The sequence below is a fragment of the Narcine bancroftii genome, chromosome 1 (genome assembly GCF_036971445.1).
Source record: "Narcine bancroftii isolate sNarBan1 chromosome 1, sNarBan1.hap1, whole genome shotgun sequence".
NCBI lineage: Eukaryota > Metazoa > Chordata > Chondrichthyes > Torpediniformes > Narcinidae > Narcine > Narcine bancroftii.
Window position 1 is genome coordinate 246,420,846 of NC_091469.1, and position 26,101 is coordinate 246,446,946.

The window sequence follows — 26,101 nt, forward strand, 5'->3', positions numbered from 1 at the left end:
AATCTATTGATTCCTGAAAGATCATTATCAATGCCTTCACAATCTCTACCAGTCCTTCTTTCAGGACCCAAGGATGAAGTCCATCTGGTCTGGGAGACTTCTCCGCCCTTAAACCATTCAGCTTTTTGAGTAACTTCTCCCTTGAAATAGTAACTGCCCTCGCTTCCCTTCCCTGATACCCTTCAACATCCAGCACACGGCTAGTATCTTCCACAGTGAAGACTGATATAAAATACTCATTTAATTCCTCTGCCAGCTCCTTGTCTCCCAGTATAATTTCTTCTGCTTCACTTTCTAGTGGTCCTATGTGTACTCACACCTCTCCTTTATGATCTATATACTTGTAGATGTTTGTATTCTGCTTTTCTCTCCTTATGAGTCTTTTAGTTACCTTTTGTATGATTTTTAAAACTTCCCAATCTATCTTCCCACTAATGTTTACTTACTTGTATGCTTTCTCTTTTGCTTTCATGTTGGCTTTGACTAACCTAGTCAGCCAGTCATGATATTCTTCCAATTGAATATTGCCTTGTTTTTGTTGTGTCTTTATCCTGCACCTTCCCCATTTCTTGCAGAAACTCCATCCATTGTTGTTCTGGCATCTTCCCCACTAATGGCCCCTTCCAATCAACCTTGGTCAGTTCCTCACTCATGCCACTGGAATTGCCTTTACTCCACTGAAATATAGACACCTCTGACTTTATTTTCTCCTTGTTAAATCTCAAATTGAACTCAATCATATTGTGGTCACTGCTCCTTAATGGTTCCTTTACATTAAGCTCTCTAATTACTTTGAGTGAATATCACAATCCCCAATCCAGTACAGCCGATCCCCTGATGGGCTCAGCCACAAACTGCTCTGAAAAGCTGTCTCGTAGCTTTCTACAAATTCTCTTTCTTCAGACACGTCTTTTCTGTCTGTTCTTGCTATTTGTTGTTAACATTGTGACTACCATTTGGAGATCTGTATATAACAGCCAATAGCGTCTTTTTACCAATGCCATTTCTTAACTCAACCCACAATGATTCTACATCTTCTGATCCGATGTCACCTCTTTCTAGTGATTTAATGTTATCAACAAAGCCACACCTCCTCCTCTGCTTACCTGCCTATCCCTTAGATACACTGTGTATCCTTGGACATTCAGCTCCCATTGACAGCTATCCTTTAGGCATGACCACAGCTTCCTATTTGTAGCTGTACTACACAATCATCTACCTTATTTCCTATGCTGCATGCACTTATATACAAAAGCTTTAGCCCTTTATTTGTTACATTTGACTCGGTGCCCCTGTTGCATTGCAATGCATCCCCATGGTTACAATTTAGCCCTACCAACTGTCTCTACTTGTGCGCCAACCACCTCTTCCTCTGCCTCTTCATATTGGTTCTCACTGCCCCCTGTGAATCTAATGAAAACACATCCCCTCTCCTCCAACAGCAGAATATTGGTTCCCCTCGATGGGTGAAACCTATCCCATTTGGATAGGTCACCCTTTCCCCAGAAAAGGTTCTAATGACCAAGAACTTGAAACCCGGCCCCCTGCACCATCTCCTCAGATGCACATTTGTCTGCACTATCTTCCTGTTCTGACCTTCCTTCGCTCTGTGGCATCGGGAGTAATCCAGAGATTACCACCTTGGAGGTCAAGCTTCTTTCCTAACTCCCTGAATGTACTTTGCAGGACACTAGTCCATTCCTACCTATGTCATTGGCACAATATGTACCACGAGCTTCGGCTGATTACCCTCCTGCTTAAGAACATTTTGTACCTGACTGTGACCACTATGGCTGACAAGGGAAGAGAAAGTCAATGTAAAGGCATACAAGAAAGTAAAGTTTGGTGGGATGATTTTAAAACCTTGCAGACGGCAACTAAATATTTCTTAAGGAGAGAAAATAAGTATGAAAGTAGGTGAGCAAATAATGTCAAATCAGATACAAAGTGTATAAAGAGTAAAAGAGGGGTGTGAGTAGCTATGGAACCACAAGAAAATTATGTTGGAGAAATAATAATGGGAGGCAAGGAGATGACAGAGGAGTTAAATGAGTATTTTGTATGTATCTTCCCTGTGGAAGACATTAGCAGTGTGCCGGATGTCCAAGTGAGTGCAATTACTATTACAAGGGAAAAGGTGTTCCCTCCATTTGCTGGATTCTTCAACATCTTTGTAATTGTTAACACAAATGTCAAGGCATTGTTGCACCTGCGGCAGCTGCTGTTGTAGGGATGGGGTTGTGGGGATCAGGTTCAGCACTCTCGAGTGTTGTTCGTCGTGCACAAGTGAGATACATTCCCAGAATACATGACCAACGTGCAGAAGATATCATAAATACGTTGTTGATCAGGAAGGGAATAGAGTGTTACAGGGAGAAAGCAGGAAGATGGGGTTGAAAATTAAAGTAAGTCAACCACAATGGATGGTGGTGAGCCAAATGGCCTAATTAGCTCCTACATCTTATGGTCCAATATGCTCACGGTGAATCATTCCAAAAACAAGTGGACTGGCTAGTATTGATTGCTCTATCACACCAATCGAGGGATAGTCATGCAGATGCAGATGTGTGATAGTGGCTAGAATTAGCAGAGGACATAGAAGCATTGGTGAGAGGGCAGCAAACACCCAATGTAAATCAGGACAAGTCATTCACATCCCCCACTCTGGGAGAACAGGAAGGCATTATTTACCATTTATTCCCCCAACCCAGTAAAGCCTTGAATTGAAATCACATATAATCCTAATCTAGTTATAACAACTCCTGTCCAAATGTGTCAAACCCGAACATACACCAATCTGGTTGGGGTAAGAAGGCAATGACCTGGCAGCTCTGATCCAAGCAACAGGTTCAAGGAGCAACATGTCCATCAAAGACCCTCTTCAGGCACGTCAAGCATCGCTGAGAATCTTGTTCGACAGCAGGATCTGCTCGCCTGGCTTGAATGCAGGCATCCCCATGTATGGACAACTCGCACAGCGGAAAGCGTCACCCAGAGAGCACTGAAAGGTCAAACAGCAGCGTCAGAGCTTTCTGCAAACGTAATGGTCATCACACACACACACACAGAAATGCATGCATTGTAGGGCAACAAACAGTATGGCAAACTGCAGAAAAAAAGTCAGCAGTGCAACAATGCTGGGACTGGAGGAACCACAGGAAATAGCTATACGATTTATGAACAGTTATTAGAGATAGTCATCATGGCTTTCTGCGAGGCAGGTGGTGCCGCACAAGCTCAATGATGATTTTCCAAGGATATAGCCTATTCTGATGGGAGGTCGGTAACTCGTGATTGTTCTGCGGGGTTCTGTTCTGGAACCCTTGCTCCTTGTGATTTTGAGAAATGACTTGGATGAAGAAGTTGAGGTCAAAAGGTTTGCAGATTATACAAAATTGGAGATGTTATAGATAATGTCAAAGGTCCTGAGGTTACAACAGGATATAATGTTGGGCGGATGAGGGGCAGATGGAGTACAATCTGGATGAATTTACATTTTTAAAATTTAGACATACTGCACAATAACAGGCCCTTTTGGCTTTCAAGCCCATGCCATCCTATTACACCAAATGACCTACAACTCGGTATGTTTTGGTGTGAAGTAACGCCCTTTGGAAGGTTGAATGAAAGAAATGGCAGGATTCTTAACAGTGAGGAGGAACAGATGGATCTTGGCCCATCAGTTCCTCAGATTTGCAAAATAAAACTGGCAGCAATGTCAGGGCTGCTGTAACAGCAGCCCAGTAAGGTGGGGACACAGCACTGCTCCCAGTCCTAACAGGTTTTAAACAGCCTGTTAAAGGAGCCAATGTAGTGCTATTTTAAAATTCTGTAACTGCAGGGTTTGCACCCAAGCTGGCAACGTCTATGCTTGGTAGCAACCTCGAGGGGTATCTACTCAGGGGGAGCAGTACTCTAGTACTGTACACCAGAAATGGGGAGAATACTCCTGCATTTAGAAGAAGCAAAAGACACAGCCCTACAGAACAGTGAACAAGGTAGTGGACCTATGAGGGGTTCAGCTAGCTGAGGGACCTACACAAGCTGCAGGTGCCTTGTAGCCAAGGGACCCACATTGGCTGCAGGCTGCTGGAGATTGGCTCACGGGTTCAAGAGGGTGCTGAGAACAAGAATGGCTCCTGAAGGGCTTTGGGCACTGATAGTGTTAGAGATTTGGTGATGGATCAACCAGGAATCTGGCGGCTTCAGGAGCACTGGAGGCGGATCCATGGACACTCAATGACTCTTTTACTTCTCTTTTTCTCTTACTGTAAGGAGTTCGTATGTTCTCCCCATGTCTGCATGGGTTTTCCCCAGGGGCTCCGGTTTACTCCCTCTGTTCAAAACTACTTTGTAGGTTAATAGGTTGTAAATTAGGTGGCATGGACTTATGGGCTGAAATGGCCTGTTACTGTGCCGTATGTCAAAATTTAAATTTTTTTAAAAACACTAATAACGACTCTTTGTTTGTCTTATGGCAGGCAGAAGGTAATTTTGTGCAAAATTATTTGTTGGGTTGTGTACCATTACATGTCAATAAACGAAACTTGAATCTTGATAGGGTGGTTAAAAAGGCTTATGGTGTGCTGGCCTTCATTAGTCGGTGATTGAGAGCAGTGAGGTAACATTGTAGCTCCATAAAAATCTGGTTAGATTACACTTGGCATATTGTGTTCAGTTTTGCTTGCCTCATTGCAGGAAGGGCATAGATACTTAAGAGAGCGTGCAGAAGAGATTTACCAGGAAGTGGTCTGGATTAGAGAACATGTCATATGAAGCAAGGTGGAGAGAGCTCAGGCTTTCCTCTTTGGAGTGGCGAAGGATGAAAGGTGACAATAGATGTGTACAAAATTATGAGGGGCTTAGACGTCCAACACCTGTTTCCAGGGTTGAAAATAGCAAATACCAAGGGACATCTATTTAAGGTGAGAGCAGGAAAGTTTTAGGGAGGTGTCAGAGGCGAGTCTCTGAGGCACATGGATGTCAGAAAAATAGAGGGTTATGGATATGTGGGAGGGAAGAACTAGATTGATGTGGAGCAGGTTTAAATAGATCAGCACAATATTAGGAGTTTAAATGCCTGAAATGTGCTGAAATGTTCTATGTTCTAAAGAAGATCTCGCAAACAACAGGCAACATCCACACAGGTGTATCCTTCCAATCTGGAGAACTTCTGCTTATTGCTCACTGTTCTGTGGGATAAATTCCATGTTTACACATTTTTCCCAGTGGTGAACTCACACCTCTGAAATGGCACTGAATCAAATCCCCATTAATAATCCAAATATACCCTCCCCACAGGTCCCCTCGATCATCTCATTACATCTTCCAAGAATGATTTCCCATTCATAAAAACTAAAAGAGATTTTCCTTTCCTCTCCCAATTCCTGGGATATTACAGGCAAGACACAGGTGAAACAAAATTCAAAGGAACAGGTACAGAATGACACTGAATCTTGCTTCATCATGAGAATATTTGGGCATCATTTCAGCCAACTGGCATCTGTCTGGGCAAACCAATGAAACTCACGCTTCCACAGGACGATTTGACCTGCAAGGTCTTCACATCTTTGGGTTCTCTTCCCCCCAACTCTTCTGCGAGGCCACAAGTGCTGCAAAACAAAGACTGAGTTACACAGTACAGGAACCACTGTTTCAACTGCACAGGGTCCTTTAATTCACTGCAGCAGTGTGACAGAGGGAGCCTTCAGTAACCTCCAGCTATACAGAAAAGAAGCAGGCATTTTGGCCCACCTTCTCCATGCCAATCCTCATGCCCATCCATACAATCCTTTTTCTCATGAGGACTTCATCCTCTGCTTTGCCTATTTGGGTGCCTGTCTAAATGACTCTTAAAAACAATGACTGTCTCATTCTACCATTATCTCCCACAGCAAGTTCCAGGTATCAACTACACTCTGTAGAAAAAAAAATTATCCCGCAGATCGCCTTTAAATTCCTTCCTCTCATGTTAAACTGCAGCCCTCATTTTTTTAAAATATCCCTACGATGGGATAAAGATTTGAGCCATCTATCCTATCTCATCCTCTGAAGCAAAACACTGCTACTGGAGAGGTTCAGTGGGTCGAGAAGCATCAGTGAGAGAAAAGGAGCCAGAACCCTTCAACAAGTCCAGAGTTCTACCACCAGATAGTATTTTGCTCCCAATTCCAGCCTCCTTCACTCCATGGAAAACAAGCCAAGTCTATTCAACCTCTCCCTATAAATGAATTCATCCAATCCAGGCAATATCATGGTGAATCTTTTGAGTTCTATCACCACCTCATTCCGATAGTGTGGCAACCAGACTAGACTTAATATTCCAATTATGGTCTAAGCAAGACACAACATAGAACCAGTGAACACTATAGGCCCTTTTGGCCCAAGAGCCCATGCCATCCCCCCCACCCCACCACCAATAAACCAACAACTCCACACTTTTTGAAGGGTTGGAGGAAACTAGAGCACCCAGACAAAACCAACACAGACACAGGGGAGTATGTACAAACTCCTTATAGACAGTGCCAGATTCAAACACGGGTTGCTGGTGCTGTAATGGCACTGTGCTAACTACTATGTTAACCTTGCTGCCAAATTTTCCCTTTAAATCTTTCACCCCTAATCCATGACTTTGAGATTTTGTCTTACTTAACCTCAGTGGAAAAGCCTGCTTGCAATTACTCTATCTATACCCCTCATAATTTTACATCTGCCAAATCTCTCCTCATTCTTCCGATACTCCAGGGAATAAAGAGCAAACATGTTTTACCTTTCCCTGTACTTCAATGCCTTAAGGCCTAGCAACATAACATTTAAATCATCTGGTGTTCCCACTTTCAGGGAACAACAGACCAGGACCCAGAGGTTCTTCTGCTCATCAGCATTCCTGGTGCCCTTCCCAGGTACAACTTCCCGAAATGAAGCATCTTACAATAGATCTGATTAAAGTCCATCTACCAATGATCTGCCGAAATTACCATCTGCTGTAACTTTAGACAACCCTCACACCACTATCAATTATCTTGCCACCATAATACATTTCAAATTGCTTTTTTGAGATTGGCTTTAGCTGTGGCTAGAAAATGTTTGGAAATTACTTGGAAAAATTAGACTAATTTAAATATTCAGAGATGGCATTTGGAAATGAGATCTTGCATTTCATTGGAAAAAATAACAATTTACATAATAATTACTCCTTTTTTGCTAAAACTATTTGGGCTACATGGGGTTGAATTATTAAATCCTCTTTCCACACATTAGTGGTGTTGCTCTGAACCATGGTAATTAATTTATGAATTTTTTGTTATGTCTTTCTTCTTTCTTTTTGGGGGTAGATTAGAAGGGGGTGGGTAGGGGAGAGTGGGTTAGGGTAGGGGGTGGGGGGCTTAAGGGGTTTTTATTTACATAAAAAATCATGCATGTATTTTGTTTATCTGTTATATCCATTATTGTACTTTAACCCTGATTTAATAAATCAAATTTTCTAAAAAAAAATCATCTTGGCACCAGCAATCTTATTAATCACACCTCCTTCATTCACTTCACAGTCATTTATATACATTACAAACAAGGGTCCCAGCACTGACTCCCATGGTACACCATTGGCCCCTGACTTGTCAATCGAAAAGCATCCTTCCACCACCACCTTCTGCATCCTTTTGGATACAGTTAGCCAGCTTACGTCAACATTCTGAAGCTCCCGAAACAGCCTAACTTGGATGATCTTGTCAAATGCTTTACTGAAATTGTTATGCACATTATCCACCACCTTGCCTTCATCAATCTTATTAGTTACCTCCTCAAAAAAAAACAGCATTTCCCCCACTGGTCCTGATCATCTCTTTCTCCAGCCTGGTAGTATTTATAGAATATCCTGATATTCTCCTTAATCTTACTTGCCAAGCAGTTTCATAGGTCTATTTTGGCCTCTCAACTTAATTACTCTCCAATACCCTTTATGTTGCTCAGGGGGAGGATTCCATTATTTTTCCAGTTGGTTTATATCCCAAATGGTTCTTTTTTTTCTGATCAAATATTCGATATCCTGTCATCCCAGATTCATTGATTTTGTCATCATTGCTTTTCCACCCTCACCATAACACGTCAGTCTGATGTCTCTCTCGATCTCTTTTAAATTACTCCATCTTGTCAACTGTCATAGAGTGAAAACTCTTCTTTGTCAGGAGTTTGTAGAGATTCAATATGACATCGGAAACCCTGGCAGATGAAGAGAGCGTGAGGGAAGATGAGCAACGCAGTGGGTACACAGCCATGAGTGCCAATTCCCTGACCATGGAGGGCAATGGAGACTATTCCTCGGGGGAGGGCAGAGCGATGTGGGCTCCTCAGGAAAGATTTGAAGGAGGTAGGAACAGCATCTTGGGTTAAGGAGGTGAGAACTAGAAAGTGGAGGGGAAAAGCAGAATGCATTTTGTAGTATGGGGGAGAGGGAGAGAAGGAGTGAAAGAATGCAGACAAGATTTACAAGGATGTTGGCAGGACTTGAAGAACTAAGGTACATGGAAAGATTAAACAGGTTGGAACATTATTCTTTGGAACATAGAAGAATGAGATGTCAAAATTAAGAGGGGCACAGATAGAGTAAATGCAGGCAGGCAGACATTGAGGTTGGGTGAGGCTAGAGGACATGGGTTAAGGGTGAAAGGTGAAATGTTTATATTAAAGTATCCTTGCCTTCCAAACCTTGGAACAAATTTCAGGACCACAACCTTATTAAGGATACCATTTTATTAGCTTTGCGAAACTTGAGAACTCAGTTAATACAGGGTCAGTTTCAAATTTATTGACAGAGTACATACATGACATCACATACAACCCTGAGATTCTTTTTCCTGTGAATGCAGCAGAATCACCACTTATTGGCAGTGCAAAAAAAATGTACACATTGCACACATGTAAACAAATAAAGAAATGCAAACAAAATGACTGCGCAATACAAAGAATTAAAAAATCAATAAAGTGCAAAAGTTCTTAAATGAGTCTCTGATTGAGCTTGTCGTTGAGGAGTCTGATGGTGAGGGGGTAGCAGCTGTTCCTGAACCTGGCGATGTGAGTTGTAGCACCTATAAATCTTTCCTGATGGTAGCAGCAAGAACAGAGTATGTGGTGTGTGATGTGGATCCTTGATGACTGCAGTTGCTCTCTGTCAGCAGCGTTCCCCATAGATGTTCTCGATGATGGAGAGGGTTTTACCTGTGATGTCCTGGTCTTCTACCTTTTGCAGAGCTTTACGCTCAGGGGTGTTAGTGTCCCCTTTCCAGACCGTGATGCAGCTGCTCAGCACACTTTCACCATACATCTGTGGAAATTTTGCCATGGTTTCCGATGTCATGTCAAATCCCTGTAAATACCTGAGGAAGTAGAGTCGCTTGCGTACTTTCTTCATGATGTTATTTGTGTGTTGGGTCCAGGTTAAATCCTCCGAGATAGTGACTCCCAAGAACTTACATTTCTCACCCTCTCCACCTCTAATTCCCCCAATGATCACTGGATCATACACCTATGGTTTTCCCTTCCTGAAGTTAACAATTGGTTTTGGTGACATTGAGCGCAAGGTTATTGTTGTTGCAACATTCAGCCAAGTTTTCAATCTCCCTCCCGTTTGCTGACTTATCGCCCCTTGTTGTACAACCCACTACTGTGGTTAGCATCACCAAATTTGTAGATGGCGTTGTTGTCATACCAAGCCACACAGTCACAAGTCTAAAGCGAGAAGAGCAGAGGGCTAGGAATGCAGCCCTGAGTTACTCTGGTATTGATGTTGTTCTTACCTGCTACCGACCAGCTTGTCCTTCAGGAAGTGAGTCTGGCAAATGGTCAGACTCCTGCTTATATAGTTTTTTATGACTTCTCTTGTCCTTAATCTCAGTGGTCAAGCTGGTCCCTGCCTGTATCTCTTATTTTTCCTGACTCTGGCATCAATGTTCTGAAACCATTAGCTTTGATCAGGCATTTACAATTCTTTCAGTCAGCACCCAAGAGATAATACAGCCCCTGTTTCTGTGAATTCTTTTACTAACCTAAGATAGGGAACTAACATCTGGACATTTATCACACTTGTTTGCACATTATTTCATTCATACCCAGATTATAACTAATACGAGATACAAGACAGAACATCTTGATTTACGTCGAATAGTCACATTCCTCTAAACATTTTGCATGGAGAGTGAGAATATTGAACAGAACTGCTCGCACTAACCACCTGAGATTCTCATATTCACGAAGCAATATATTTATAGGTAAGCAGTGCTTAATGTCCACGATATGTTCTGTGAAATTGGGCGTTATGCGATGTGGAAGTTTGTGCGAATCCCATATTATATACTTAGAAAAGCTATGTGGGATATGGTAGTCTACCTGTACAACTTTTATTTGTAAGTAGGGATCAGTGTGGGGACCAACGTGGGGCTGTGGGCAGAGAGTGGGGCAGTGGGATTAGTGTGGGGACTGACATGGGAATCTGGGCAGGGCTGTAGGGATAGAGTGGGCAGTGGGACAAGTGTGGGGACCGACACGGGGCTGTGGAGAGAGAGCGGGGCAGTGGAATTATTGTGGGTACCAACACAGGGCTTTGGGCAGTGAGCAGAGCTCTGAGATTAGTGTGGGAAATGACATGGGGCCGTGGGGAGAGTGCGGGGCAATGAAGACTGATACAGGGTTGTGGGGAGAGAGGGTATACAGTATATGATTTTCTAAAGCTAACGATCGCTTTTTCTAAATTGCTGCGGACTTGCTCGTGGTAATTGAATAATTATGGGACCACGGACATATATGCGGTCGGACATTACTCGAACGGATGTTAAGTGGCACATACCTGTATTTGTATATCCAGTATTTGTATATCCAGTATGAAAATTTGTCCTGCATATGTATTGGTTGTCTGTATGTGTTATGTCTGGTTATGTGTCTGCATGTTTTGCACTGTGGAGCAGAGAACGCTGTTTCGTCGGGTTGTACTTGTGCAATCAGATAACAATAAACTTGACATTTAGCTTGTACATTTCATTGATCTTTTTTCTTGTGATTCATCTAATCTGAGGAGCTTAAGGCTAACGGAGATTTACAAGCAAACTGAGGTTTGCCTGACAACACACATCATGGGGTCTCTCACTTCTCTTAAAGTGCCCATGACCTGCTCTGTATTCTTTCACAAAGCAGCAAAGCACATGGAAATATTAATTAAAATTGATTAATCTACATTAGTCTACATGGCAGACCATTACTTTCACATTTAAAGGGAACATTAGGGACATGTCTTCACACAGAGAGTGGTGAGTATGGAACGAGCTGTCAGCTGAAGTGGTGAAAGCAGGTTCAATTTTGACATAAAATTTGAATAGGTTCGTGGATGGGAGAGGTATGGAGGGGTATTGTCTGAACTGAAAAGCATGTTTCTGTGTTGTAGTGTCCATGGTGGTGAGGTCAAAGGACGGATTCACTGACTTCATAGACGCAGAGGACTATCAGGCAGGCAGTGGATGCTGATGTTGACATTAGGGGCAGTTCTGGGCGTGAGCAGGACACTGACCAGTTTTTACAGGCACGTTTCTTTTTCTTGCCATCTCCACAGCTCATGGCATGGAACGAGGCAGAGTCAGGCTTCTTCAAATCGTTCTCGTCCAACAACTCATCAGAATCTATGAGCTCCTGTGGAAGAACAGAGACGGGGATAACAGAAATCACTCCGTGTTACTCAACAGCAATTGAACTATTTCTGCTGTCCTAGGTTGGGCAGGCCACAACAATGACTTCCATAAGGAAAAACAGAAGGACTCTGAAAGGCATTCATACAGTTCTTTCCTTAATTTTACGGTAAAGTCTCTTTTTTTCATTTATTTGTCCCTGTGCTTTATTTTATAGTTGTAATAAAACAATCACATGATGAAAGTGCACATTCAGATTTTATTCAAGGTTAATTGAATACATTTTGGTTTGACCGTGTAGAAATTACAGCATTTTTTTTTATACAAAGTCCTCTCATTTCAGGGGACCATAACATTTGGGACAAAGCAATGGTATGTATATTGAAGTTATGTTTCGAACTTTGTTGCACATCCCTTGCATATAATGACTCTTTGAGGTCTGTGATTCATAAACATCACCAAGTGCTGAGCATTTTCTCTGGTGATGCTCTCCCAGGCCTCTACTATAGCCGTCTTCAGCTCCTACTTGTTTCGGGGACTTTTCCCCTTAAGGTTTCTCTTCAACATATGGAAGGCATCCTCAATTAAATTTTGATCAGATGATTGGCCATTCAACAATTTTCCAGTGTTTAGCTTTTAAAAACTCCTTTGTTGCTTCAGCAGTTTGTTTGGGATCATTGATTTGCTATAGTTTAAGTGCCATCTAATGTTTGAAGCCATTTGCTCAAATTTGAGCAGATGCTTCTATACCCCTCAGAATTAATTAATCACATCAGCAATTACATCGTCAATGAAGATAAGTGCGCCAGTACCTGTGGCAGCCATTCATGCCCAGGCCATAACTCCCCCACCACCATGTTTCACAGATGTGGTGGAATGCTTTGGATCTTGGGCACTTCCTTTATGCCTCCACACTTTGCTCTTGCCATCACTCTGATACAGGTTAATCTTAAGACTCATCTAACCACAAGACTTTTTTCCAGAACTCTGCAGGCTCTTTTAAATACTTTTTGGCCATCTGTAATCTGGCTCTCCCGTTTCTGTGGCTTATTTAGTTTCCATCTTTCAGTTTCCATCTTTCAGTGTAGTCCCTGTATTTCTGTTCATGAAGTCTTCTGCGAACAGTACACCTGCATTGTGAAGAGTATTTCTGATCTGTCGAACAGGTGTTTGGGGACTTTTCTTCATTATGATGAGAATTCTTCTGTCACAGCAGTGTGGGGGTCTTCCTTGGCCCTTTGCGATTATTGTACTCAGCCCTTCTTAATGATGCTCTAAACAGTTGATTTGGGTAATTCTAAGGTTTGGGCGATGTCTCTTACTTTTTTATTCTTGTTTTTCAGCCTCATACTGGGTTCTTTGACTTTTATTGGCACAACTTGTGTTGAAAAATTGCAAGTACAAACTCCAAAGATGATCAAAAGCTTAGAAGAAAGGACTATGTATATAAAGTACAGTAATGTCTACATGGCCAAACCAAAATGTATACAAATAACCTTGAATAACATATGGAATGTGCATTTTATCACCTGTGAATTGTTTGATTTCAAATTTAAAAACTGTGGAGCACAGGGGCTAATAAAGGAAAACATGTCTTTGTCCCAAACATTATGGAGGGCAATGTAAGCCAGCTGTTGTAAACCCAGGTCCCTGATAACCATATACCGACTTACAGCACAGAACAGGCCAGTTCGGCCCTACTAGTCCATGCCGTAAAAAATCACCACCCTCCTAGTCCCACTGATCAGCACCCAGTCCATACCCCTCCAGTCCTCTCCTATCCATGTAACTATCTAGTCTTTCCTTAAATGTAACCAATGATCCCGCCTCGACCACGTCTGTTGGAAGCTCATTCCACATTCCCACCAACCTTTGCGTAAAGAAATTTCCCCTCATGTTCCCCTTATAATTTTCCTCCTTCAATCTTAAACCATGCCCTCTAGTTTGAATCTCCCCCACTCTTAATTGAAAAAGCCTATCCACATTTACTCTGTCTGTCCCTTTTAAAATCTTAAACACCTCTATCAAGTCCTCTCTCAATCTTCTACGCTCCAGAGAAAAAAAGCCCCAGTCTACACAACCTTTCCCTGTAACTCAAACCTTGAAATCCTGTCAACATTCTCATGAATCTTCTCTGCACTCTCTCTATTTTGTTTATATCTTTCCTATAATTTGGTGACCAAAACTGTACACAGTACTCCAAATTTGGCCTCATCAATGCCTTGTACAATTTCATCATAACCTCCCTACTCTTGAATTCAATACTCCGATTTATGAAGGCCAACGTTCCAAATGCCTTCTTCACCACACCATCTACCTGAGTATCAGCCTTGAGGGTACTATTTACCACAACTCCTAAATCCTTTTGTTGCTCTGCAGATCTCAATAGCCTACCATTTAATGCATATGACCTATTTAGATTTGCCTTTCCAAAATATAACACCTCACACTTATCTGTATTAAATTCCATCAGCCATTTCTCAGCCCACACCTCCAGCCTTCCTAAACCACCTTTTAATCTACAGTAATCTTCCTCACTGTCCACAACACCACCAATCTTTGTATCATCCGTAAACTTGCTTATCCAATTCTCCACCCCTACTTCCAGATCGTTAATATATATAACAAACAATAGTGGACCCAGGACCGATCCCTGAGGAACTCCACTAGTCACTGGCCTCCAATTGGACAAACAATTTTCTACCACTACTCTCTAACACCTCCCATCCAACCATTGCTGAATCCATTTCACTACCTCCTCATTTATACCTAATGCCTCCACCTTTTTTCCTAACCTCCTGTGGGGAACTTTGTCAAAAGCTTTGCTAAAGTCTAAATAGACAACATCCACAGCTTTCCCTTCATCAACCTTTTTTGTAACCCCCTCGAAGAACTCAATCAGGTTTGTCAAGCATGATCTACCCCTGACAAAACCATGCTGATTACTCCCTAGCAATCCCTGTACCTCCAAATAATTGTAAATACCATCCCTCAGAACACTTTCCATCAACTTGCCCACCACAGACGTCAGACTCACGGGTCTATAATTCCCAGGTTTACCCTTTCTTAAACAGCCACCCTCCAATCCTTTGGCACTACCCCCGTGGCCAGTGACATCCTAAATATCTCTGTTAATGGCCCCACTATCCGTCCACTAGCCTCCCTGAGTGTCCTTGGGAATATTTTGTCCGGTCCCGGAGATTTATCCACCTTTATCTTTTTCAACACAGCCATCACTACCTCCTCGGTTATCCTTATATGCTTCATTACCTCCCCACTATTTTTCTTTACCTCAACTGGTTCAATATTTTTTTTCTCTAGTGAATACCAAGGCAAAGAAATCATTCAAAATTTTCCCCATTTCCTTAGACTTCTCACTCAGCCTACCCTCACTATCTACAAGGGGTCCAATTTTATCCCTCACTAATTTTTTACTTTTAATGTACTTATAGAAACCCTTTGGATTTATTTTTACTGTCTGCCAAAGCCTCTTTGTGCCTTTTTTTGGCCTTTCTAATTTCTTTCTTAAGATTCCTTCTACACTCCTTGTATTCCTCCTTCAAATTATCAGCTCCCTGTTCTTTATACTTCTTGTACACCTCCCTTTTTCTCCTAACCAAATTTCTAATATTCCTCGAAAACCAAGCCTCCCTATGACTTCCAGCCTTTTCTTTGATCCTCACTGGGACATAACTACTCTGTACCCTCAAAATTTCTTTTTTGAATACCCTCCATTTCTCATTTACACCATCACCTGAAAATATCCTGTCCCACTCAATACTCCCCAAATCCCTTCTTATTCCTTCGAAATTTGCTCTTCTCCAATCCAGAACCTCAACTTAGGCCCCTCCTTGCTCCTCCCAAAAACTACCTTAAAAATAACAGAATTATGATCACTAGACCCAATTGGATCTCCAACATTAATGTCTGATACCTGACCTAGCTCGTTCCCTAACAGGAGATCCAGTATTACACTGTCCCGAGTCGGTTCTTCTACTAATTGATTCAGATAACAATCTTGAACACATTTAACAAACTCTAGCCCATCCAGCCCTCTAACTGTATGGGTATCCCAATCAATGTGAGGGAAGTTAAAATCTCCCATGATCACTACCTTATGATTCTCACACATATACGCCATTTCTCTACACATTTGTTCCTCTAGTTTTCTTGGCCCATTTGGTGGTCTGTAATACACCCCTATTAGCACCCTCATGTCTCCTTCACCCCTCAATTCCACCCAAACAGCCTCACTGGTCGATCCCTCTAGACCATCTTGCCACCTCATGGCAGTAATGTCCTCCTTAACAAGCAGAGTAACTCCTCCCCCTTTTTTACCCCCTGCTCTATCACATCTAAAAGAAATGTATCCTGGAACGTTAAGTTGCCAGTCCTGCCCCTCTTGTAGCCAGGTCTCACTGATTGCCACAATATCATGACCCCAAGTATCTGTCCATGCTCTAAGCTCGTCTACCTTGTTCACTATGCTTCTTGCATTAAAATATATGCAATTCAGAGAATGACCCTCACATACATTCTCTTTTCTACCTTCTACCCTAATCTCCATCCTACCTTTTTTATCGTTTTTATTCTTATCTAGGTGGTCATGCTCCCTTGACTCTGCTCTCACACTCTGTTCCCCACCCCCCTGCCAAGCTAGTTTAAACCTTCCCCCACAGCTCTAGCAAATCTGCTTGCCAGCACATTGGTCCCCCTCCAGTTCAAGTGGAGTCCGTCCCTTTTGTACAGGTCCAACCTTCCCCAGAAGAGATCCCAATGATCCAGAAATCTTATCCCTTTCCCCCTGCACCATCTCTTTAGCCACACAATTATCCTCCTCATCCTCCTATTTCTACCCTCACTAGCACTTGGCACCGGCAGCAATCCAAGAGATTACAAAAAAATGGGAAACTTGCTGGATATTGATTATATTGCTGTACCTTCGACCTTGTTTTGTTAATCTTACATTTTACTTATTGATTAGAAAGCATGGTCAGTGTAGTGGCTAGAACAACACTATTACAGTGGCAGCATCTGCGTTCAAATCCTTTGCTATCTCTGAGTAGTTTGTATGTTCTCCATGTGACTTGGGTGCTCTGGCCTCCTCCCACATTCCAATGATGGACAGTTAGTTGCTTAATTGGTCAAATGGATGTATTTGTGTGGTGCAGGCTTGTGGCCCAGAAGGGCCCATCACAATGATGCATCTTCAAATTAAAAATGTTATCTTGTTACATACCCTGTGCCTGTTCTCCCTCCCCCTTGGAAACCTACTTCCCTTAAAAGCGTCTGACTGGCTTAATGCAACCTAGATTGTATACCTAAAATGGATGAGGGGGGGGGGTGGGGGGGTGGTTTGGGAGGAAAGGGGGGGGAGAAAAAGTCACTGTATATGTGTGAAAAAGAAATAGTGTATATCATGGCTAATGTGATTTATGGTGTGAAAAATAAAAAAATTTTAAAAAAAAGCATCCCTGAATTTTGCAAATTCAACCTTGCAGATGCTCGAGATCCCTGGACACTGAGACAGTGATGTCAATGAGCTGCAGCTCCCAGCTATGATAAGTCCCGCAGAAAGAGGTGAGGGCAACACATGATTGATAACTTTGGAAATTCCTGAGGGTGCTGAGGGAAACAACAGCTCCCCAAGGGCCTCAGGTGCCAAAGGCTTCCTGATCGTGTTGGTTGTTTGGATCTGGAGCTCAGGTTGCCAATGAATTGAATAGGGGTCTGTGCCATTGCAAAGGCTGAGGGAACGCTGGAGGTGAATCCACCATCACTTGGTGTCTCTGAAGGGAACCTCTTTTGCATTTGGGTCTTAAATTTAAATTTTGGACATATACTACGGTAACAGGCCATTTTGGCCCACATGTCCATACCGCCCAATTTACATCCGATTAACCTACACCCCCAGAACATTTTGAAGGGTGGGATGAAACTGGATCCCCTGGAGAAAACCCATGCAGACACATGGAGAACGTACAAAGTCCTTACAGACAGCAAAGGACTTGAACCCCAGTCTAGTTCCAATCACTGGTGCTGTAAAGGAGTTGAACTAACCATTAAGCCAAACATGTCTTAAAGTAAAGGGTGCTGGACAATATTAATGGTGACACTTTGCTTGCCTTATGGGGAGGGAGGGAACTGGTGGGGAAGAGCAGTGGGAAGAGGTGGCCGGGAGAGGCAGCAGGGAAAGGGAGAGGCAGTGGTGAAGGGGAGAGGCGGCAGGGAAGGGTGGTGGGGAGGGGCGGAAGGGATGGCGGAAACTCACCACATCCTCATCATTCATATCCATCGCTGACAAGATCCAAGCCTTTGCTGCAGTGGGATCCAATTGTGGGTTTTCTGCAACACCAAATTCCACTGGTTTGTCATCTGTCTGAGCTCCTGACAGTATGTATACAGATGTGTACCCATTGATCAGCGAATATTCCCACTTGTCATCTTCAAATTGTGGCAGCTTTCTGCAAAGTGTCCTCTTGTTGAATGGAGTTATTTCAATTTATAATTTCAAAACACAAACATGCTGTAGCAACTCTGCAGGTTACACAGCAGCCATTGGAAGCGAAAGGTAACCAATTTATTGGGCCTGGGCCTTTCATAAAGTTATGAGCAAACTCAGGAAGGCACTGGAATAAAAGGTGATTGGAGAGGAGAGGGAGAACGAGGCAGAGGGAGAAGTACAGGTGACAAGTAGATACAGGTGAGAGGGTCGAGGAAAAAGGCTGAGGTGATGAGGAGGGGTAAGTCTCTGATAGGAGAGGGAAGGAAAGGGCATGAGGAGCTGGAAGGATCCGGAAAGAGAGAGACTCGGGAGATTGATTTTAAAGAAATTGGAGGTCTATGTTTAAGCCGTCTGGTTGGAGAGTGTCCAGACAGATGCTGTTCCTCCAATTTATGGGAGCCTTCGTTAGCAGTGCAGGAGGCCATGGACAAACATGTCCGTGTGGCAATGGGATGTGGAATTGAAGTGGTTGGCCACTGGATGATCCTTGTTGTTTCAGCGGACAAAGCATAGGTACTCAGCATATTGACTTCCCAGTCTGTGACCAGTCTCTCCAATATAGAGAAGCCACATTGGAAACACTGGATATAATAAGTGACCCCTGCGAATGTACATTTACACTGCAGAATATACTGTGACAGTCTCTTGTTCTGCAGTTTCAGACCACAGTCTCAGCTGACATGGTTGGCTGCAGTCAATCAGCAAACCAATAAATGCTCCCTTGCCTGAGGTTAATGTTGTAGCTTATTCCAGAGTTAATGATGCAGCTAATTCCTCAGAGGTACACTCTCCCCTACCCTGTATCTATTGTGTCACATTGGAATTGGAGTGAGTGAACTTGTGGCCAAGTTCCACACAGGCATGTTCTGGTGTGACAGATTATGCTGTATTTTATATTGTATATAGATATGTTTTACAGGAGATAAATTGTGGCAGGTTTTTTTTAAGTGTAGGTCACATACAAACACTTCAAAACAGATCTCATTTAAAAGACTGGAGTCCTGCTCAAGCTAGATAGGCCTGGCTCCAAATGCCTTTGTAAAAACTTTGAAGAGTGCCTATAGGGACTTCACTAATGGATTGTTGTTTTGAAAAGCAACAGATGAAAGAACTCAGAGGATTAGGTCCTGAGCCACAGGCTGTCTGAGTGCAATTTGCTGTTCTAAGAGGGTCATGTGGTTTTGCAAGCAGAGCGAGTCAAACACCCCCGGAACATTTTGAAGGGTGGGAGGAAACTGGATCCCCTGGAGAAAACCCATTCAGACACATGGAGAACGTACAAAGTCCTTACAAACAGCATAGGACTCGAACTGTAAATGTGTTTTTCTCTGGGAGTGAGAGACAGAGAATTCAGTTCTACAGTTCTACACAGCAGCAGCAGCTGGGATTGGAACAGGATGCTGGAAAGCTGGTGGAAAAACCCATTTTGGAAGACAGGTTGTGAGTTCTTAAGTTCAGCCTGGTCAAAGCCCTTGTGGTCCATACAAGAGGAGTGGACTGGCTGCCTAATGTTTCACTTGAAATAAGGGAAACAAAAAGGAACTCTGTGGTGACCTGAAAGAAAGTGGTTATCACGTGGAAAACCCTGATGGGGCAAGTTTCTTTGGAAAGACACTGGAGTGGCTGATTAGAAGGAATCAGTTTATGTCCAGTGAACAACAAATCTCTCTCTGAAAACCAACAAGAACTTTCCTGAGTCCAATCTCGCTTCTCATTCCTCCAAGTTCACTGGTTGCAGGCAATTCTTATACTGTGCACAGAATTTAACATTTATAAAGTTCACCAGGTTTTGGTGCTTGAAAGGTGTGAACTTGGAGGAATGAGAAGCGAGATTGGACTGTGAATCAAAGAACTTTTCTAAACTTACACACATATTACATACATGTGCACTTAGAATTAGAAGGGGGTTAAGTAAGTTAATAGTAATAAGTTAGAATTTGATCCTGTTTTCATGTTTAAAGATAATTAAAAGCAACTTTTATGTAACAATTTGTCTTGGTGAACTTCTGTTGCTGCTGGGTTTTGGGGTCCTCTGGGCTTGTAACCTTGGCCACATCAACCACAAGCAGAGTGCTCTGCACAGCTACTTTAGTTCTTTGACCTGACATTGGTTCTGTGCCAATACTTGTGCAAGCTCACTGTCTTTTTCCATATGCCACAGACTGGATCTACTGGCAAGGAGACTGATGCCTGAATCAATAAGATAGCAACTGAAGGGGAATAGGCAGGGACTCTGATTCAATGACACAGATACAAGCTCCCACCTTTTCTCAGTTACAGTTACAATTAAGCATGCATGGTCACTGACTTCATTATATGGGTGGGAAGGAGTAAACCACATTGACACTGACAGATCCCACTGGCACTGGGGTCAGGTCGACTGCTGCACAAGCTGAGGATCAGTCTGGCATCAGAATTGTAATTGGATCTTTTGCCACCACTACTACTGATGGCTACAAATCAAAAACTCGACTCAAGAGCAATGCATAAATGTGCTGAAAAATCCCAGTGAGTCATGCAGCATCCATAGGAAGTAAAAGGTAAACAAAAATGGCTGTGTAGGAAGAAATCAGAGAGTAGTGGTGGAAGTATTCTGCCTGGAGGCTGGTGACTAGTGGAGTCCTGCAGGGATCAGTTCTGGGACTCCTGTTCTTAGTGAGTTTTATAAAATGACCTGGATAAGGTGAGAGGATGGGTCAGTACGTTTGTGGATGACATGGAGGTTGGAAGGGTTGTGGATGGAGCTGAAGGTTGTTGAAGGTTACGGGGACACAGACAGGATGCAGAGTTGGGCAAAAAAATGGCAGATGGATTTTAAACCGGATAAGTGTGAGGTGATACATTTTGGAAGGATTAACCAGAAGACTGAGTACAGGGTTAATGGTCAGCCACTTTAAAGTGTGGATGAACTGAGGGAGCTTGTGCTGGGATTCATTAATGGGGGGATTGAGTTCAGGAGTAGAGAAGTCACATTACAACTCTCTTTGGTAAGGCAATATTTTGAGTATTATGTTCAGTTCTAGTCACATCATCATACGAAGGATGTGGAAGCTATGGAGAGGATGCGAAGGACGTTGCCAGGATTGGGAAACAAGTCTTAATAGGCAAGGTTAGCATAGCTGGGACTTTTCTTTTTGGAGTGTAGAAGGATGAGAGGAGACTTGATAGAGATCGACAAGATTATGAGTGGCATAGATAAGGGTGGACAGCCAGCACCTGTTTCCTGTGGCAGGATCAGCAAATACCAGAGGACAGATGTACAAAGAGAAGGGAGGGAGGTTTAAGGGAGACATCAGGGGTAAGTTTATTTTACACAAAAAGAGTTGTGACTGCCTGGAATGCCTTGACGGGGATGAAGGTGGAGGTTGAAACATTGGGGACATTTAAGAGACTCTTAGTCACATAGATGAAAGAAAAACAGAGGGTTATGGGTCAGCACAACATCAAGGAACGAAGGGCCTGTACTGTGCTGTAGTGCTCTATATTCTGTGCAACCTAAGTTTCAGGCCTGGGAGATTTTCAGTTATAAGCAAATCCAGATAGGCTCCTAAAAAAAAAAGATGAGGTAAGGGATAGGGAAAGAGGGGAGATGGAGAGGAGGGAGGAAGGGGGTGGATCATAGCCCAACAGGCTAGAGGTCATATGTGGATACAAGGTAGAGGATAGCAGAGAAAGAAACTGAGAAGTGATATAGAAAGGTGGAGAAAAGGAGACAAAGGGAAGGGAAAGGGAGGTGGAGGAAAGGAGAGAGGGGAGGGAAGAGGAGGTGGAGGAGAGGAGAGGGGGAGGGAACTGGAGGAAAGGAGACAGAGGGGAGGTGGAGGAAAGGAGACAGAGGGAAGGGGATGTGGAGGAAAGGACAGAGGGAAGGGGAGGTGGAGGAAAGGAGACAGAGGGAAGGGGATGTGGAGGAAAGGACAGAGGGAAGGGAAGGGGAGGTGGAGGAAAGGAGACAGAGGGGAGGGAAGGTGAACTGGAGGAAAGAAGGCAGAGGGGAGGGAAGGGGAGGTGGAGGAGAGGAGGCAGAGGGAAGGGGAGATGGAGGAAAGGAGGCAGAGGGGAGGGAAAGGAAGGTGGAGGAGAGGAGAGAGGGGAGGGGAGGTGGAAGAAATGAGGCAGAGGGAAGGTGAACTGGAGGAAAGGAGGCAGAGGGGAGGGAAGGGGAGGTGGAGGAAAGGAGAGAGAGGGGAGGAGGAGGAAAGGAGACGGAGGGGAGGGAAGGGGAGGTGGTGGAAAGGAGGTAGAGGGGAAGGAAGGGGAGGTGGAGGAAAGGAGGCAGAGGGAAGGGGAGGTGGAGGAAAGGAGGCAGAGGGAAGGGGAGGTGGAGGAAAGGAGACAGAGGGAAGGGGAGGTGGAGGAAAGGAGACAGAGGGAAGGGGAGGTGGAGGAAAGGAGTCAGAGGGAAGGGGAGGTGGAGGAAAGGAGACAGAGGGAAGGGGAGGTGGAGGAAAGCAGAGGGGAGGGAAGGTGAACTGGAGGAAAGGAGGCAGAGGGGAGGGAAGGGGAGGTGGAGGAAAGGAGGCAGAGGGAAGGGAACTGGAAGAAAGGAGACAGAGGAGAGGGAAGGGTGAGGTGGAGGAAAGGAGGCAGAGGGGAGGTGGAGGAAAGGAGAGAGGGAAGGGAAGGGGAAGTAGAGGAGAGGAGAGGGGAGGGAAGGGAAACTGGAGAAGAGACAAGGAAGGGGTGGGAAGCTGGATGAGGAGATAGAGGGAAAGGGTGGGAAAATGGAGGAGAGGAGACAGAGGGAAGGGAAGGAGTGCGAAGCAGGAAGAAATGAGACAAAGGGAAGGGAAGGGGGGCTGGAAGAAAGGAGAAAAAGGGAAGGGAAGGGGGCTGGAGAAAAGAAGACAGAGGGAAGGAGAAAGAGAGATGCAAGGAGAGGTTCATGGAAATTGGAGAAGTCAGGGAGAAGTGGTGGGGACTGAGAAATGTGTTCCAGGGTAACCCACAAAGAACAGTGTAGAACAGACACCTTGTTTACTGAGAGCTGCATTTGGGATCAAACCTGTATCGTACCAGTCCTGTCTGTGTTTCAAGTGTGGCATCTGACTGATACTGTGCATGAACAAGCCGAGTTCATGCATATCAGTCAATGTAGTGTAATGGATAAATATTGGGAGGAATTTGGTGAGATTAGTGGGTTACATACATACATACACACATTTTAAAACAGATCTTATTTGAAATATTGAAGAACTCATATTCAGTAACATTGCAGGATGTATGATGAATGCTATGCACATTCCACAAGTAGGTGCTAATTGAAATGACATCATGAAATGAATAGATCATTGTTTGGAGGAGACAAACAGGCTGTTTAAAAGTACCTACAATGTGCTTGCAGAAAGGCAATTCCTGGGTTTTGTTTATCTAAGACAACAGATAGGAGCAGAAGGATAACTCCTGTGGTTTGCTGAAGAAGGTGGGGGTTTTTGCAAGTGAGAGAGTCACATGGCTTTCTGGCAGTTGGAGAGAGAGGAAGAAAAGAAATTCAACAAGCTCTCTCAGCCAGTGAGTGTGACACTGAAAGGAGCTGAAGAGTGCAAACCAGGAAGCTTGTTGAAACAGAAAGCTTCAGAGTGGCGGATGGCTGGAAGTGCTATCTGTCTGATGTTTCTCTTGGAATAAGTGGAACAGAAAGGAACTCTGTGATAGCCTGAAAGAAAGAGGTATCACGTGGAGAACCCTGATGGGCCAAGTTTCATCAGCAAGACATTGAGGTGACTAATGGTGATACCTCAGCTGTGGAAATCCTGGAACAACAATCTCTCTGCAAACCCAACATTGAGTGGTAAACATTGACCTTTCAAGCACCAAAGCCTGGTGAACTTTTTAAATTCTGTGCACAGTATAAGAATTGCCTGCATCCAGAGAACTTTGAAGAAGGAGAAGTGAGATTGAACTGTGAACCAAAGAACTTTTCTTAAATTTACGCCCACATTACATACACATGCGCTTAGAATTAGAAGGGGGTTAATTTGGGTTAGTTAAGTATAGAGACAAGTTAAAGTTTGATTCTATTTTCATGTTTAAAGTTGATTAAAAACAACTTTTGTTTTAAAAACCACTTGTCTTGGTGAATGTCTATTGCTGCTGGGTTTTGGGGTCCTTTGGGGTCGTAACAGTAGCCACACTTGAAACTCTGCAAGACTGTTCTGACGCCACAAAAGGGCACTATTGCATTCACTCTTTTTTTTGCATGAAAATACATTTATTACCTTTTTTTGTATTTACCATCTTTTAATTCATTTAAAGTGAAATATTTCAGTTGCTTTTCAATCGTTTTTGGAGGATTTTTGTTATACCAAGTTTGGTTGCAGTAAGAAAGAATTTTGGGGAAATCTATACAAAGAATTTTGGGGAAATCTATACATTATACAATATATGTGCCATAAACTTATCATTTACCTGCAAAATGACCCTTCCCTTTGAACCACACTGACCTGATGGAGGGAGTGATTTCTTGGCAAAGGAGAGTTTAAGTTGAGAAAAGGACCCAACTTCGAAGTCTGGTTTCTTGGCTTTTACTCCCAACCTCAGCAGACTAGCCCCTGGTAAACCAATGGACTGGATCACGGAACTCAGCTTGTCAGTACTTAAATGTTCCTGTTCCACCTGATGATGAAGAGTCAGTGGCACAATCACTGGTTACCAGTGTAAAAAGTGGGGCCAAAACAAGCATTGCCAATTGAATTAACCCAGAAGAGGGACATCCTCTGCTCCCCTGGTTCAGGCAGTAGGAGCACCAGAGCACCAAGAAGCAACACCTGGGTCATGGTCATGGGGTGGAAAGAGTTCATTGTCCATGGATGCAGCTCGCCCCTGCATCTCCCACTCACCCGACGGCCTCATCACTTCTCCCCCATCCCCTCACACCCTCCCTGGCATCGTCCCCTCTCTCCCACCAGCCTCTTCTACCTCGGTCCCTCCAAAACTCCCCAATACCTTCCCCTCTCTGCTCCCTGGATGACACCAAACCCTCTCCACCTCCCTCTCTACACTTCCCCATCATCCCGCCACCTCCCCCTCATCTCCCCATCTCCCCTCCACCTCACACCCCACCTCCCCATCTCCAGCCCCTCCTCCCCATCTCCCTCCCCACCAAATCATCTTCCCCCCACCTCCCCATACCTTCCCCACCTCCCCCTCATCTCCCCCATCTCCCCTCCACCTCACACCCCACCTCCAGCCCCACCTCCCTATCTCCTGCCCCACCAAATCATCTTCCTCCACCTCCCCATACCTTCCCCACCTTCCCCTCATCTCCTAATCTCCTCCACCTCCCACCCCACCAACTCATCTTCCCACCTCCCCTTCATCTCCCTCCACCAATCTATCTCCCCCCGGTCTCCCCCTGCACCTGCCCATCTCCCCTTGCACCTGCCCCTCTCCAGCTCCCTCCACACCTCCCCATCTCCCCATTACAAAGCTGGACTTTTCCAAGAAACACCTTCTGCCAGAACTGTTCCCCAATGCTATTTGTGCCTGCTTCCAGTGTGCAAATCCATTCACTGGGAGAGTGAATGCCTGGGTTGTGCCATACCTCACAGATCTCTGTAAAACCAGCCAGTTTCAGCAGGGAGATGAGCTGGGAAACAGTCTTTAATCCACCATTATCACCTAACAAGGATACAAAAGAGAACAGGGTCAGTCTTCTGCACAATCCATGACAGTATGCATCTCGAACCTGTGGGCTGATGTGTGACAGGGTATATAGATATGCTTTTGGGAGATAAATTGGGAAAGGTTTGTTAGAGTAGGTCACATACAAACACTTTAAAACAGATCTTATTTAAAATACTGGAGCTAGACATGCTAGACATTGCAAGGCCAACAGTCTTTGCAAGAGCTTTGGAGAGTGCCCAAGAGACTTCACTAATGGATTGTTGTTTACAAAAAGGCAACAGATGGATGAAAGAGCTTGTCGGAG

The 26,101-nt window shown here is 43.9% G+C and overlaps 1 protein-coding gene across 2 annotated transcripts in view; it reads right to left on the reverse strand.

Annotated features, from left to right (window-relative positions):
- Nucleotides 1-2,681: 2,681 nt before the first annotated feature.
- Nucleotides 2,682-26,101, reverse strand: part of LOC138740870 (anamorsin-like) — a 70,390-nt gene continuing 46,970 nt past the window's right edge. For both annotated transcript variants that reach the window (XM_069894119.1, XM_069894129.1), the window contains exons 4-9: nucleotides 25,715-25,791; nucleotides 24,615-24,786; nucleotides 17,938-18,011; nucleotides 11,552-11,670; nucleotides 5,531-5,612; nucleotides 2,682-3,001 (exon numbers count right to left, since the gene is read on the reverse strand). In XM_069894119.1, the coding sequence (XP_069750220.1) occupies nucleotides 2,891-3,001; nucleotides 5,531-5,612; nucleotides 11,552-11,670; nucleotides 17,938-18,011; nucleotides 24,615-24,786; nucleotides 25,715-25,791 (635 nt within the window). In that variant the 3' untranslated portion in view covers nucleotides 2,682-2,890. The remainder of the gene's footprint in view (nucleotides 3,002-5,530; nucleotides 5,613-11,551; nucleotides 11,671-17,937; nucleotides 18,012-24,614; nucleotides 24,787-25,714; nucleotides 25,792-26,101) is intronic.